Source organism: Heteronotia binoei, chromosome 3 (genome assembly GCF_032191835.1).
Source record: "Heteronotia binoei isolate CCM8104 ecotype False Entrance Well chromosome 3, APGP_CSIRO_Hbin_v1, whole genome shotgun sequence".
Taxonomy (NCBI): Eukaryota; Metazoa; Chordata; class Lepidosauria; order Squamata; family Gekkonidae; genus Heteronotia; species Heteronotia binoei.
Window position 1 is genome coordinate 48992506 of NC_083225.1, and position 16949 is coordinate 49009454.

At 44.1% G+C, this 16949-nt stretch overlaps 1 protein-coding gene across 1 annotated transcript in view; it reads right to left on the bottom strand.

Annotated features, from left to right (window-relative positions):
• The window catches only part of RASA3 (RAS p21 protein activator 3), a 212352-nt gene extending 195888 nt beyond the window's left edge, over positions 1-16464 (bottom strand). Inside the window, exon 1 of the mRNA XM_060233749.1 lies at positions 16247-16464. Within this exon, the coding sequence (XP_060089732.1) occupies positions 16247-16301 (55 nt within the window). The 5' untranslated portion in view covers positions 16302-16464. The remainder of the gene's footprint in view (positions 1-16246) is intronic.
• Between the last annotated feature and the right edge of the window lie 485 nt (positions 16465-16949).

The following is a 16949-nucleotide window of genomic DNA, read 5'->3' on the forward strand; positions in this document are numbered from 1 at the left end:
GCAAGTGCAAGAGGCAGTGCTCCTCAACAAAACGTGGCTTGTAAATTCAGACAGCACAATATAATTTTATTTTTTTTGCCACTGTGTGACACAGAGTGTTGGACTGGATGGGCCATTGGCCTGATCCAACATGGCTTCTCTTATGTTCGCTCAGCCTCCCAAGATAGGCTGACTGTCCCCGGCCCAAGAGATGCCTGTCTTGCCTCTACCAGGGCCAGGTCTTTTTCGGTCCTGGCCCCAACCTGGTGGAATCAGCTCCCTATAGAGATCTGGGCCCTACCTGACTTGCTAGCCTTTCATAGGGCCTGTAAAACGGAGCTGTTACGTCAGGTCTTCGGGTGAGATGGCGGGCATCTACCCATTAGATCGGTTGGCCTCCCCTACTGTACTATCTAGCTGTGCTGATTTGCTGCACTGTCCTGCTGCACCATCTCATCATATTGTTCTGCCGGGCTATTTTGTTCTATTGAATACTGAAATTGACTTTTATTATATGATTTTATTGTGATTTTATTATTATGTTGTGCTCCGCCCTGAGCCCCTATGGAGGAATGCGCAGAATATAAATAAACTACTAATAATAAGATGAAAGAGCCAAAATCCATGCATTTATTTATCCATTTAATTCCTTTATTTATTTAGTGAATTTCTAGCCCATCCTCCCCAGCATAACAAGGCTTAAAGTGGATTACAACAATACAATAAATTACAATAAAATAAACATAATATCAACAATAGTTAAAAACAATGATATCGTTTATGGGTCCCATTAACACACTCCACATGTGTGCCCAGCAAATGGTAACCAATGTAGCAGGAGGTGGGCAGATGAGTAGAAGCCGTGTAAAATCGAAGAACACCAAGAGGGGCCAATACTGATAGAATTTTGCCTCTTCAGCCATTGGCCTGGCAGAACATCTCCATTTTGCAGGCCATGCAAAACTGTAGTAAGTCCTGGAGTGCTCGGATCTCTCTTGGCAGAATGTTCCACCAGGTCGGTGCCAGAGCCAAAACTATTTCTCCCCAATAGAGCCCATAACAGCTGGCATCATTCACCTCACCTCCATTTTATCCTCACAACATCCCTGTGAGGTTGGTTCGGCTGAGAGAATGTGACTGGCCCAAGGTCACCCAGTGAGCTTCCATGTCAGAATGAGGATTCGAACAGGCAGTTTCCAGACACTAATAGACAATGACTGGCCTGTTTGCAGCTAACGTGCGAAATGGCTCCAACTCTGTGACAACCAGATGAAACAGCAACTTGCTGCACCATAAAGAATTGCTGTGTTTTCATTCATGTATGGCCAAACGACATATACATGACAAGTGCCGTCAGAAGTCCATGAACAGTGATGAGGCTTGAAAGCCAGTCATCCTTGCCCTCTGTTCAACTTGGCCTCTTGCTCACATCTCTTTGGCTGCCCTCCCTGTTCCATTTGTGATTCAGGTATCAGTTACACAGTTGAAGCTGAACAGAAACACAAACATATGTATTTTACAATCACTGTTAATCCAGAGCAAAAGAGCTAGGAAAGCAATTAGACTGGAAAGACTATGACTTAGCTGTAAAGTCAACTGTATGTCTAGGGAGTAAGCCAAAAGACAGGAAAGCAGCATCCTTGGCAGATGACTGGCTAGGCAGCCTGCAGAAAGGAAAGAGGGTGGGTGGGAAGATACTGAATGACCAGCAAGGGTCAGGGCATGCAGACTGTTCAATGCCAATATATCCTTCCAACCGTTGCTGCCCTGCCAAGCCAGAATACCACAACCGCTAATCTCAAGTCTGAATCTTATGACAGCTGACTCACAACCAAACTATGAACACATGAAGCTGCCTTAATCCAAGTCAGATCATCGGTCTATCAGTATTGTCTTCTCAGACTGGCAGCAGCTCTCTTGCATCTCAGACAGAGATCTTTCACATCATACAGCCTGGTCCTTTTAACTGAAAACGCCTGGGATTGAAATGAGGACTTTCTGCATGCAAAGCAAAGACTCTAGCACTGAGCCACAGTCCTTCTTTTACATGGACTCCTACTTGTACAGCAAGCACCTCTTGCCAGTGTAGCAGGTAAATAACGAAGCCCCACACATTGCTTGGTTTGAAGCGAGGTATTTTACTTTGGCATCAAAGTAGAACTTGTCAGCATAAGCTCAAAATGACTAAGTTAAAATCATTAGCCTTCTGACCATTTTTATTCATCCCCAAAACAAGCAGACAAGCCCCCTCTTATCTAATTCAAATGCTCCACCTCCTGCTTTCCTTCCAGTAATTTCTTGTAGTTTTCCCCTGCTCTGTCCCTCTGTGTTATCAGCAAGAAGCTCCTTCTCTGCGGGGCCCCTGTTATCTTGGATTCACACCCTTAGCCTGTCTGGTTTTAACAGTTTAGCAGAAGCTCCTCTGAGGGGCCTCTTAACAGTCACTCTAAATGTTGCATCAGACATTCTCTTTTGAAGGCACAACCATATTTTCCATTATTATTATTATTGAGGTATTCATTAATTATTCGGGGGTCCCTCTTCAGTCCCCCCTTTCAGTGTATGAAAGTTTTTTATTATTACTTTTTTAAATCTGAAGGAGACTGACCATCATCATTATTAAACAAATCAATTCTGTAGGCCCACTCAAGAAGGGCAGCTAGGTGACAATTTGGTTTTCGACATTCCCAAGAAAGACTGAAATGACACTACAATGGGGTAATGTAATAGTATATTAACAGAGATGGGGTATAGATGGGTCACGGGAGGAGAGACAGTGATGGGATTATCCATTCACACTGGCACATTCCAGTATTTTCCATCTTGAGAAGGTGTGTGTGTGTGGGGAAGAAGGTCACTCAGAGGCATGCCTTGGCTATGCAGCCCAGCCTTCCAATATGGAGTTTTCCTGGTCTCCATTATGGAGCTTTTCTGGGCACACAGACTAGCTTGAGAAGGGTCCCCCTTGTCTTTTAAGGCTACCCTCTTTATTTGGCAGCACTCTGGTATCAATTCCTCCTCTTTGGCACTGTCCAGTCCTTGCAGGGTGTGTGTCGCATTTCATGGTGCATTGCTGATCAGACTTCAAACAACCAGGGTTGAGACACAGTTGGGACAAAGGGAAAGGGTTTTAGGAATGTCAATGACCAAAAATAGGCTATGCCTGAGTTAAAAAATATAAAATAATCCATTCATGGTATATGCATTGAATAATGACACATGTCCAGTCTAAATTTGTGAACATAGATCTTGGAAGGATCCTAGAGAACTTATTTATCAATAAAACATTATTAGTTATGATGCAAGAACACAAGAACTCATCTCATTTCTAAAACACACAAGAGACATATGCAAATGACATGCTATAAACTGAATCAACTCATGTGCCTTTATGGCAAACACCTTTCTGTAGCCTAAGTGATTAAGATACACACATTCAGACATACTTGGAAACATTGAGTCCAACCCTGTTGAGATAGGTTTGCATACATTAGCTAAATTACCATACTTGTTTTGGACAGGAGACTTCCTCCTTCTCACACAGTGTTTCAGTTTGACAAGGTCTCTACCCTTCCAATGTTAAAGGACAAATTTCATACAACATACATTATGCAGAATACAAATCCACAATATAAACCCATGCATCATCACTTCTCATGATTCAGACTAGTGCATATCCATATAGAAAATGAGCACCTAGTGGTTCATGAGAGGCTTTTTATTTTGTTGCAACAGATATGAATCTAAAAAAGAAAACATGAAATTGTGCACAAAATTTGGAGCTCCAAAAAGAGATTACCAGAGTTGAAGTTACCCCTGGATTATGAAAATGGTCACAAAAAGGGGAAAAAAACTTCAAAAAACAAACACAAAACAAAACTGAGGCCTCAATAGAACAATGCCAGCTTTAACACACATGTATGTGTGGGATCAGACCCAAAATGATTAGAGAACTGGATTAGAGAATTTAAACCATTGGACATCAGTAGGGTGTTCAAGTCCACTGAACTCCATCTTCCTCCGTGTCAGCTCATCCAAAATTTGTTCTGTGGGTCTCACGTAGGTGTGAGAGTAGGTTTCATCAAACTTTAACAACAAAAATCCTAAAAGCAAATAGTTAATCCTTAAACAAACAATTCTTAGCAGACATACCAGTAATTCTTAAAATTACTATATAATAATGAGCATGCACTAAACTTGAATTGCAGATCCCAATTTTCTTCATATATAACAAAACAATCCTGGAAGGCAAATTCTAGTTAATACACCTTAACAAAGAAGGTTGAAATAACAGAGAGGCAGGAACTAAAACAAATAAATGGAAATGTGTTATCCAGTAGCAAGCCTGGCCAGGACTGGAGACTGGATTGAAACACAAAATCAAACAGAATTGGAACCCTACCATGACAAGAACATGAAACATAGAAAAAAATTTCTGAACAAAACACTCAGAAAAAAGTCATGCTCTAACAAGATACTATAGATGGAGGCATAAAATATGATAGATAAGCATATAGATGCCTCTTTCCACAAGTAAGAGGTTCACCATATAGCTGAATAGGAAGATTGATATGCACAGTTCATAGATGGAACATAACTATAAATGACATCAAGAGAACAATTGAAGATATACATTTTAAGGCATGCAGAACATTATTAAAGTCCAGATTTCCAATGAAGTTCAATGAATAAACCAAGAGTTTTCAGGAATCCTGCCTACTAAATTACTAAGAAATCTAGAAAGGGTATTTCCATAGGAAACATGACACTGAGAATAACTGGATCGCTGGTACAGTAAAGTATTAGTTTCTCAAGAAAGAAGATGCACAGTGAGATGGCAGTTCCACCCAAGGAAGGGTATAGATGTTCCTCTATAACATGTTATAACTTCAAATGAAAAGGGGTCTTGTAGAAACCAAAATTTGTGAGGCAGAACTTTAAAACACTGCTCTAAACAAAAACTAACTACCAACAACCAAAGGAACCCCCATATTCAAATGAATGAAAAGTTGGGAAGCAGCCCAAAGTAAGACAGAAAAACTGCCAGATGCAACACCTGAAGACCACATGCTTCTGGCATGAGATGTTCTTAACAAAAATGCCAAGAGAATAAAATTTCCAAAAGGTTGGATACTGTATTGCTTTAGCAGAATAGATGCTCCATATAAACCCAAGATTACAAATATAAACTTCCAACCCATTGTCCCAGATCAAAAAATTTAACAAGAGATCTGTTAGATGCACCATTTCTTTAAAGCAAAGGAGATCACAAGCTAAATATCTTATAATTATTCCCCTTTAAATTAAAGCTACACAAGCTAAGTACAAGGGAAACTAATAATGGCCACTAGAAAAATATTCTCAGACTCAAAAGGTAAAGCAAAAAAAAAAAAAAGAAATAAATTATCAGAGGAATAGCTTCTAATCTAGAAGAATTCTTGCCTCAAGGCAGTTTACAGGCAGGTTCTTTTCTCTGGCAGAGAAAGATTAGCTGTAAGTGGAACTTTGGGATGCCAGCTCCAGGCTGGAGATTTCTGAATATCTGAATTAAATTTGAAGATTACAAAGCATGCAGTACACCCTACTGGACACTTTCTCTCCCAGAGGCACTAGCCTTAATGTTCTGGGCATTACATTATATTTTTGGGAGTGATCTCCAGGTTCTATCTGGAGACTGGCACCCTTGCAAAACAGTAATGTTTTGAGCAAGCCAAGGAGCTTCCAAACTGACTTGCTTATTTTAAAATATACACATCTTCCTTCCAGGCATCTAAAACTACTCATTTTATTTGTGGAGACTTTCTTACAGAATTTCAAAAGTTTGAATTTGTATCCTTAGACCCAAAACCAGGAGAATATGAAAATTCAGAAAAATATCTCAATTGTGCCTCCCCCCTTTGATACCATGGGGCATATATATAAACACAAGATGGGGAAGGTGATGAAATATCTGTCAGGTGGGGGTTCAGGTTTTACACTTCTTATTTCTACAGTTAAGACTTAATTTGGCTAAGTGTCTTCTCTTTCCTAAAACAGCTAAAGATTGTCTGCAAACGTTTTCCTAGCCAAAATGCAGTGAAAGTTGCTAGGACATAAATTCCTTGCAAAAGAGAAAACTTTGACTCTTTGCAAAGATGCTAACAACTCTCTTTTCTGGTTATGGATCTGAATTATAAAAAAAGACAGGTCTCTTTCTGTAAAGACACCTGGTTGCTTGTGCCTTCAAGGAGAGACTTGAGGTGAAAATTTCTTTCCTTCTTAGTATCTCAGGGCACTGTATTCTAAAAATTATTATCCCTTCCCTAGTCATCTACACTTTCCCCCAGCAAGCTGGGTACTCATTTTACTGACTTCAGAAGGATGGAAGGCTGAGTCAACCTCGAGCCAGCTACCTGATCCCAGCTTCCACCAGGATTGAACTCAGTTTGTGAGCAGAGCTTAGGACTGCAGTACTGCAGCTCTAACACTCTGTGCCATGGTGTTCTTGTGGGGGGAGGGCAGGAAGACTGCAAATTTGCAATCTTTAACTTCCCTATGCCAGGCTCCAATTTGGGGCTGATTTAGGCACTCTCTGTACATACTCAGAGGCCTTTCCTTGAGCATGAAATTTATAGAACTAAAGCAGTATATATTTAACAAAACTAGTTTAATCTCTCTTTCTCAGAGGTATTTGGTTCTGGCATTTTAAAGGTGAAAATAAAGGTACAACTCTCTAAATTTCTTTCTCAATCATGGCAATATATTGTATTTATTTAATTTGCATTCTAATTGCATTTTAAAGGAGCTGAACCTAAATTCTTTTGGACTAACTGTAATGCAGTAGCCATGCACCACTGAATTTTAATACTGAGATAGCTGAATAGCCTTAACTGGATACACCATGAGGGTCTGGGAGGCATAAAAATAACATAAGTACATTTCTTTGCCTAGCCTAACCTAGACTAGAGTCTATTTTGCTAAAGAGCCTCCTGACATAATTCCATTCGGGGAAACCTTTGGATTGCATCTGGACACTTGAACTCTGTATGATAATATCTAGCTCTCTGAATTTATACCCATTTAGGTAGTTACAATGAACACTCACTAAAACCAATGCTTTCAGGGCCACCACAATCTGAGCCAAACTTACCCACTAGCCTTTGGAAGTACCTACTATCAATTTGTGAAAACTGACTTGGGGAACCCCTTGCTGCAGTGGTGTGGCTTGGTTTTCTCTAGAGTTTTCCTAATAGGCAGAGGCTTGACTAGGGCCTCTGTGCTAAAGGATTTATCCAGTCTTGTGGCAACCTACCTTCTTGGTGTTTCTGGGGGAAATACCAGACTTTGGACCTGTGTTGGGCTATCAGTTGGCAAGTCTGCTGACCCACCTCGGCCAGACAGGTGGCAGACTTAGTCACACTAACAGAGATCTCATATTTTGGGCAAGGCCACATTCTCTACAGTTAATTTTATTTCCTGAATGGGGTTGCCACATCCAGACAGGACAGATTGCTAGAGATCTAAAATGGAAGTCTAAAGAAAGATGAGATCCCAAGGGAACCAGGCTCTGAGCTCTCACTCACACCAAACTTCCATTACCCTGCAGAGAAAACTAAGTCTGCAGCCTGGAACGTTGTGCTGTGATTCCAGGAGATCTCCAGGCCACCCCCTGAGAACTAGTCTCATCTAATTTTAATCCAAATCATTGCTCTTCTGATCTTTTTTTTTAAGGGGAGAGAGGTTCTTTTTTTTAAGGGGAGAGAGGTCCTTGCTACCTTACAGGTCTCTCCATTCTAAAAGACATTCAAATCCAAAAGTTAGATTTTTCTTGAAGGGGAGGTTTAGGGACAAAGGAGCCTTGCCTGCCCATGTGGAACTACCATTCTCTAACATTTCCCAGGATTCTGGCTTCTAAGTTCCCCATGGCACCAAATATTTAGAGAAGACAATTCTAGGGAAAACAGAAGAAAAAGAAGAAGCCATTGGATTTATATTCCACTCTCCACTCAAGAGTCTCAGAGCAGCTCACAATCTCCTTTATCTCCCTCCCCCACAATAAACACCCTGTGAAGTGGGTGGGGCTGAGAGGGCTCTCCCAGAAGCTGCCCTTTTAAGGACAAGCTCTGTGATAACTATGACTGACCCATAGCCATTCCAGCAGGAGCAAGAGGAGGAGTGGGGAATCAAACCCGGTTCTCCCGGATAAGAGTCTGCACACTTAACCACTACACCAAACTGGCTCTCAAACAGAAAACAGGAGCTGCCAGTAACGGGTCTGGCAGCCAGGGAGCCCTGAGGGTTTACACTCCCTTTCTCTCGTTACCCAGCAAGATCTCCCTACTGGGATCTACACAAGAGAAAAACCCTCTCACTTAGAGGCTTCGTCTCTCATTCACACACACACCACAGAAATCCTCCCAGTTCCTAGCCTTTGTGCTTCAGCGCCAGAATGGAGCCTACTGAACAAGGCTTAAGGGATGATCAGGCCCTTCTTCCCTCCTAAGGAGAGGTAATCCGATTTCCCAAACAATTCATACTCACAATCCTGAAGATCTTCCAATTCCCTACACATGTCGGTTCAATCAGACTCGGGTTCTTGATTGCCTGACCGGGCACCCCCCCCACACACAAAGGCAGAGAGCGCTGGACTGTTAAAAATGTGACCTTGGCGCCTAGTCCGTTCTTTCTGCCATGAGGGTAGAGGGAAGATGGTTATGCAGTCATCCAAGGGAAGGAAAAATCCTTACCTCGTCATTCCCGGACAATGCACCATTTTATGTAGCAGGTAAATAATGAAGCCCCACACATTGCTTGGCTTGAAGCGAGGTATTTTACTTTGGCATCAAAGTAGAACTTGTCAGCATAAGCTCAAAATGACTAAGTTAAAATCATCACCCTTCTGACCATTTTTATTCATCCCCAAAACAAGCAGACAAGCCCCCTCTTATCTAATTCAAATGCTCCACCTCCTGCTTTCCTTCCAGTAATTTCTTCTAGTTTTCCCCTGCTCTGTCCCTCTGTGTTATCAGCAAGAAGCTCCTTCTCTGCAGGGCCCCTGTTATCTTGGATTCACACCCTTAGCCTGCCTGGTTTTAACAGTTTAGCAGAAGCTCCTCTGAGGGGCCTCTTAACAGTCACTCTAAATGTTGCATTAGACATTCTCTTTTGAAGGCACAACCATATTTTCCATTATTATTATTGAGGTATTCATTAATTATTCAGGGGTCCCTCTTCACCAGCCATTATTTTAAGAATAGCAGTTTGCTTAAAAATACTTTTAAAAATGTGCTTTCTGCGATGAGTGCCTCCCAACTGTGCGTGGTAGGACTGTCCATAGCAAAAACGAATAGCTCACCTGCATGAAACTTTCATCACAGACCCATGCACAGACTACCCACTACCCCTCCCCAGTGTCAACTGACCATATTATCACTTTGTATATCATCTCAACTAAGGGCAGGAATTCCCCAAATGCATCGGACAAGACACCACAATTGACACTAATAAATTAAGGCCACTGAGGATCACTATGGTAACCTAAACTTGGCTGCCTGAAATTCTTAGAACAGAGCATTTTGAGAAGTCACAGAACACGAGCAGCTAGCCCAAACAGTGTTCTAAGCATAAAGTTATAGGCTTGGAGAAAATTCCTCAGATTACATGCTACCATTACATAAAAGAGTATAGCAATTAAGGAATCCCTAATGATATTTATTAGCAAGTACAAGTTATGTTGCCAAGCAAAAGTGCCCTCTTTATAGTTCTCCCAACCAATCATTTGCACATGCTGTATGCTGTTTCCTTTCACGTTTTGATACAGTGACTCATGGAAACGTCAGAGCCGCACACTTCCTCAAAGTGGCAATCTTGTAGGAAGTGTCTGCTTGCCTTACATGACACGTTTGTCTTGTTTATGTACAAGAGGCTTGGGCAAAAATAGTTCTTTCAGCGGAGGAGGACTCAAACACAAAACAGCATCAGTAGAAAGGATAACTTAGTTCTACTCTCCAATTACAAGCACTTTAAAGTAAACATCCTCTGTTTTTAGTCCATTAATTGTTTAAGAATCACATTTTTAAAATAATTTTTAAAAAACAGAAGTGGGTAGACCTGTTCTTAGCAACTTACACTTCCATATTTTGGCTACAGAATTTTTTTTTTAAATGGAAGAAAGTATCTGCTTTTGTGGTAATAATGTTTAACCCCAAAAGTTCACCATATCATGAATCCAGCCCACAAATTTCATCCATTCTAGTCACTGTCTTGGATTCCCACAAAGCAGCTTCAGACATTATAAGCAGAAGTTTGGGCAAGCCCTCTTGCCACATCAACAAAGGATGTTGCACAGTGAGTGTGCACAAGCCATTTCTGCATTCAGAGGATGCATATTCCTGCAGAACAGCTTCCATTTCAGATGCTACAAGCTCACACAAAGCAAAAGGGCCTGCTTGCACAACTTTTCATCACATTGTTCAAAGACAAGTCTCATTGCCAAGTGAACCACGCTTAGGGTTGCATCTCTGAGAATGGAATCTACTTCATTTGAAGAGTTAAGTGTCCAAGGTGGAAATGAAATCTTAAGGATAGAAATAGACCATTATTAATTAAGAACATTTGTAGGACCACCAGACAAATAATATAACAAAATACGAAAGGTGTTCCCACCAGGTTATGCCATCACCATTTGCAGCAAGAGAACCATATTGTGCTTTGAGATATAATCTTTTCTACAACCGTCCATTCTTTTGTCACCTTCAAGATGAGCTCTAAGCTCAAGTTGAGATCTCTGAATTAATGGCTGTACGCAATGCTTAGAAAACAGGCAACTATGCACTTGAATGGTGTTATGTTCAAGTTCTAGACTGGTTCCCAACACACTTTCTGTTATGAGTACCTCTCAACTCTTCTAGACCCTGGCACCATCAGCTGCTCATCAGTTATTGTGAATAGAAACAGAAGGGGGTCTTGTGTGCTCACAGGTCAAAAATTCCTGTAAGCAGTGCACAAGCAAATATGTGAATGCATGCATGTTTTGGAATAGGCAAGCAGGGAGCTGTGAATGCAAATTGATCCTCCAAAGGATACTAGAGTAAAAACTTCATTCACCAGCTGCACCTCTAGTAATAACTTCTATGCCTGAAATGGCAGTTACAGAGACCTCACTTTCATCATATCACAGTGGCCCCAAACACAGCATTCTTCAGCAGATGGAGCCCAAGCAATCAGCTGCAAGTCTGAGAGCTAAAACATCAAGTGACATGCAAGCTTGTGATCAGCCTTAACCCAGACACCAGTTACTTTTATTTCAATACAAGAACTGGAATTATTTATACATGCCTAACAGTATACAACTTCAAGCTCCAATCCAAGCAGTGAGTTTATGGGAAAGGAAAGGTCCCCTGTGCAAGCACCAGTCGTTTCCGACTCTGGGGTGACGTTGCTTTCATGTTTTCGCGGCAGACTTTTTACAGGGTGGTTTGCCATTACCTTCCCCAGTCATCTACACTTTCCCCCCAGCAAGCTGGGTACTCATTTTACCGACCTCAGAAGGATGGAAGGCTAAGTCAACATCGAGCCGGCTACCTGAAAACCCAGCTTCCACCAGGGATCGAACTCAGCTTGTGAGCAGAGCTTAGGACTGCAGTACTGCAACTTTAACACTCTGCGCAATGGGGCTCTTTGAGTTTATGGACACACACCTTGCACAAACCTTGCAGAATGCAAATTCAGTTGCAGAAATTATTAAGAATGGACTGAAAATGAAAAGGGAAGTTATCATAATGGTGACAGGATGTAAATTTATAGAAACATGAACATATATGGTTGGGCCCAGTCAACTTTTTCATTCAGTTTCACCAAGTTCCCCTACATAACACAGCCCCCATCTCACATGGTATTTGTACATGTGGATCCTACATTTCTCAAGATGGGTAGCCAATGAATTTGCCCTCTTCCTTTTTTTCACTAGCAAAAAACTATGGTTAGATCCAACCTACAGAACATTAAAAGGTAAAGGTAGTCCCCTGTGCAAGCACTAGGCGTTTCCAACTCTGGAGTGACATCGCATCACGACTTTTCACGGCAGATTTTTTACGGGGTGGTTTGCCATTGCCTTCCCCAGTCATCTACACTTTCCCTCCAGCAACCTGGGCACTCATTTTACCAACCTTGGAAGGATGGAAAGCTGAATCAATCTTGAGCCGACTACCTGAGCCTAGCTTCTGCTGGGATTGAACTTAGGTCACGAGCACAGCTTCTTTCAAAACAGCAAACTCATCCAATGAAACTGAATGCCAAAATGCAGCTCAAAAAGAACAGAATTAGAGCTTCACACAACATATAATTTGTGTAGACCATCACAAGACATAGACTCTCACTAGCTTAGACAGGTGGTATTTCTGGAAGACCTATCAGTGGCTATTAGCTGCGGTAGTTACAACTGTGAAAACTTCATGAGTAGCATATCCCTACTAGGTGCTGTGTAGAAATAACAGGGACGGTCTACAGTTATCATGACCTGTTCAGTCACTTTCAGGGGCAATCTGACAGGGTACTTGTCCAAGACCACATTTGCTGAACTAGATGAACCTCAGATCCAAGAAGAGATGTTTTAGAACCAAATTACACAATTTCATTTTTCTGAGCTGAAAGGGTCCCTGGGGAACGTCTTTGCATCGCAGCTCCAAAACAGGTCAAATAATCCCCCCGAGTGTTTCAGCTCAGGAAAACAGTACAGGAGGCAGGCAGGAGACCCACCCCACCATGCTGCACTCCTGAGTCAAAGTGGGCTCCGCAGGCTTTAAAAATGACATTCCCTACAGCCATCCAGAAGCTAAATCTGGGTTGCCTGGGCCCAACTTGTTAAAACTGTACCTTACAGCTTGGCTCTTCACTGCAAACTATCAATTCTGTGCTCACCATACCTGACACAGATGAACCCCATTTGTAAGTATCAACAAAAAAGAAGAGAAGTATTTTACCCCATTTACCATTTTAGTCACCCTAAGTAAGAAAGAATGGCTGAAGTGTTCTGAGAGGTTGTAAGTGAACATACTGATTAGGGGCACCTCCAGGGGCTGAATTCTAGCAGGAGCTCCTTTGCATATTAGGTCGCACACCCCTGATGTAGCCAGTCCTCCAAGAGCTTAAAAGGCTCTTTTTTTGTAAGCTCTTGGAGGATTGGCTACATCAGGGGTGTGTGGCCTAATATGCAAAGGAGCTCCTGCTACCCCTGGACCTCTATAACCAGCTCAAGATTTGCTGGAGTACACCTGTAACTGGCAGCCTCTTCCCTGATTTCTCTGTGTAAACTGGTGAAGCAGAATGAGGGGCAGGTGCAAAATGTTCATTCACAACCACAGAATGCAGGGCACTCCGTATACTTTATCCTCATGTGTATGATTGACCTGGGCAGTAGAAGGAATCTGCTTTCTTTCTTTTTAAAGTTGATCTTGTACCTTCTCCAAAGACTGAGGCAGAGAAATATCGATATACATTAAGTTTGTCAGATCAATGTAAAAAAAATAATGGGCTGTTATGGCTCAGCAGTGCTTTGAAATAAGAATTCTGTAATACAAACCAACAACCATCTGCTAATCCTTGTGGACACCTACAAACAGGAAAGGAACCCTTCTGACTGAGAGTGCTGGGGGAGAACCTTCCTTGACTACCTGTGGTACAGATAAAGCCCAGAGAGAAGCCACACAAAATAAGGAATGCCAATTTCAGCATGTCAGTTTTGCAAAACACACACATTGTGCTGCCTAGACATGACAATTCGTGGAACAGGGCTCACTGATCTGGGCTTTCACATTTTTTGCAACATTTGTGTTGCCTTTTTCTTTGCCAGTTCTTTAAAATCAGGCCTAATATAAATTGCACCATTCGAAGGGGTCTTCCTTTATCTGTGGAATATGAAAGCAAGTTTTGCACTATTATTCTGGCTTGGTATTGTAATTAATGGAACGAGGCAAGCTGCCTAGTTCATTTCAGTGAAAGTTTAGCCAATCAGCTTAGCTGTATACAGGGCCAGCCCTGCCATTAGGCAAACTAGGTGACTGCCTAGGGCAGCAGCCTTCTGGGGGCACAAAACTGGTTGTCCCCCATGTGGCTGGGTGACATTATCAGTGCAGGGGAGGGCAGAAGTTAGCCTTGCTCAGGGTGCCAGCCACTCTAGGGCTGGCCCTCACTGTATATGGAAAGGAAGCATGCTGATAGAAGTTCTTGCTTCATTTTCAACCCAGGGTAGGATTTATTACCCAGATTTGCATTATATGATGGGTGTGAATTTGCTTTTACAAGTATCAATAAGACAAGTTCTCTATAATGGGGGGAGAGAGAACACAATTCTCCAACCGGATTTAATCTTCTCAGGACATAACACTTGCACTATAACCGAGTACACTCAAATTAATACCAGAGAGAGTTTTAATCTACTACAGTGACATCTGTTGCTGACTATCTAATGATGTGTCCTGGAAGTCATTCAGCAGCCAAAATTGCAGCCCATCTTTCAAACAAACCAAACTACCTTCTGCGATAACCACACAGCAACTGCTTGCCACAAATCCTCAACAGCAGATCGACGCTTCTGCAGAATGAAATCTGAGGAAGCTTTTATTATGCTCGCACCTTGCTATTCTGTGTTCTCTTTCTCCAGGTTTGGTTTTAGTATGCACAAAGCTAACCAGGTGTTGTTTGAGCACGTATAGCACGCACACACGCACACGCTTCAAACCTCACCTTGAAACCACTTCCAACCTCAGCTGTTTTAAAAGTTGATCACCTTTCAGAGGTGTAAAACCTGTGTTTTATAATTGCCACATTTAGTTTTTGGCCCCACTGTGGTCAGGCTCAAATGACACTATTAAAAAAAAAAACCAGCAAAAAACAATGGCCAGAAATCACAGTGGATTGGGGGGGAGGGGAATCACCATATGTCCATCAGTGATGGTTGTCCAATACTAGTTAGATGTATGAAGACGCTGCTTAAGAGCCATCATCTGTACGCAAGCAAAACCCAACAACCTTTCACAATGCGGAACACTCAGATGGACCATTAAGCATGTAGCTCTCCCATTGGATCCACACAGAATCATGCCACTTCTTGGCACCATGAAAGGCCAGCAACGGACTTATGACACACTGCTCTGCACATCTAAGTCAGATGAGAGAAAAAACAGCAGGGGGGAAAGGAAGCAGAACAGATAAGTTTTGGCAAGAAGTCACCTTCTCTATTTAAGGTGGCAACAAAAATCTCTTTTGCCTTTCATCACGGGTCCTAGTCAGACCCTACAGAGGAACCTATAGAGGACCACTGAAGGGGCTTCCTCTAAAAAAAAAAAAAAGTATGAATGGAGTGCAATGTGCCAGAGTGCAAGAGAAAGCAAATCAAGTGAAGTTGTCCCAAGATTTAGAAAGAGGACAAACACAATACCATCTAAGGCTCAAAAATGATCATGGTGAGGAAGAGGAACCAAAACATTTCGCCAGGAGGCGGCACCGTGCCAGCTAGAAATGGCCAGAAGACAGGCGGCCTCTCTGGAGCATTACCAGAGGATGCAGAAACGCCAGCTGGAAACTCAACGCCCCGGAGCCAAACGGAGCAACAAGCCCCCGGAAAGTCAAGCGGCGGCAGAAAGGGGTGGCCCGAAGGCGAGGGCACGACGCTGCCTGTCCCTGCAGAGAGAAGCCTGCCTTTTGCCCCAGATCGCCCCTAGGCAGAGTCGAGCGAGGGGGGCAGTCAGATCTCAGACCGGCCTGCCCGTGGGCGAGCTCGGCGGGTCCGCCGGAGTTCAGAGCCCTCCGCATCCGGCTGCCGGCGGCGGGAAAACGGAGCCCAGCGCCGGTCTCTCCCGCTCAGCTTGCTCTCTTCAGGCCAGCGCCGGACAAAGTGTCTCTGCGCCGGGCTGGGCATTTTCTGGCTCGCCGCCTTCGCAATTCGGGCTTCCCCCGTCCCCCTGGTCCCGGCCAGGCGCTCCCCTCGGAGCAGCGGAGCCAGCCTCCCGCCCCGTCGAGGAAGAGCCCCGGCAGCTGGAAGGAGCCCAGGCGGACGAGGAGGAGAGAGAAAGAGACGGCAGAACAGGCGGGGGAAGCCGACGGGACGCTGCAGCCCGCCCCAGGCAGACGGCCGCCGCTACTTCGGAAGAAGCCTCGCCGCCGGGAGTTTGGCGGCCGCCTTCACCGAGCTCGCCCTCCCTCCCTCCCGCCCGCCTGGGCAGCCAAGTCCGCGCGACTCTCCGCCGCTCCCCCCTTTGTTACTTCTCCCGCCTCTTCCTCCTCCCCGTACCTATTTTGATCCTGACGCTCTGGAACACCCGCAGCCCCTCTTCTTCCACCGCCATCGCGCAGCAGCCCGCGCCTCAGTCTGCCCCCAAGCCGCCGCTCCGCCGAGAAGGGAAAGAGGCCGGCGGGCGCTGCTCCTGCCGCTGCTGCTTCGGGTGGGCTGGTGGCAAAGCGCGGCCGGCCAGCCAGAGTGAGCGAGCGAGCGCGCCCGGCGCTGCCCCCTCCCTCCACTTCGCCAAAGCAAAAGGAACCATCTCCGACAGCGGCCGCCCCCACAGCCGCCCTCTCATTGGCCGGCGGAAGGCCGGGCGGCGCCTCTCATTGGACCGGCTGCCCCCTATTGGGGGAAAGCATGAGAAGCACCGAGCGAGGTTTGTCACTCAACCTGAACAGCTGGAGCGAACGCGGCGGAGGGGGCCAGATGGAGGGAAGGGGGGAGAGATCCAAGTTCTTCACCCTTCTCTCCTCGCTCGGGGGCATCGCCGGGATAATCGCAAGCAAAGAAAAAGGAGAAAAGTGGCTCGAGAGATGCTTGGAAAGTCAGGACGCAGCAAGCCTATTTGCTAAAATGCAACTTCCCGAGTGAACTCAACGGGACTTAAGTAAACAAGCGATCCACGACCGTTTTCACAGCTTCCCGCAATAAATGCACGGGGCGGAGGGCATGTGCGAATGCCATAATACCAGAGGACTACTCCTACATCATA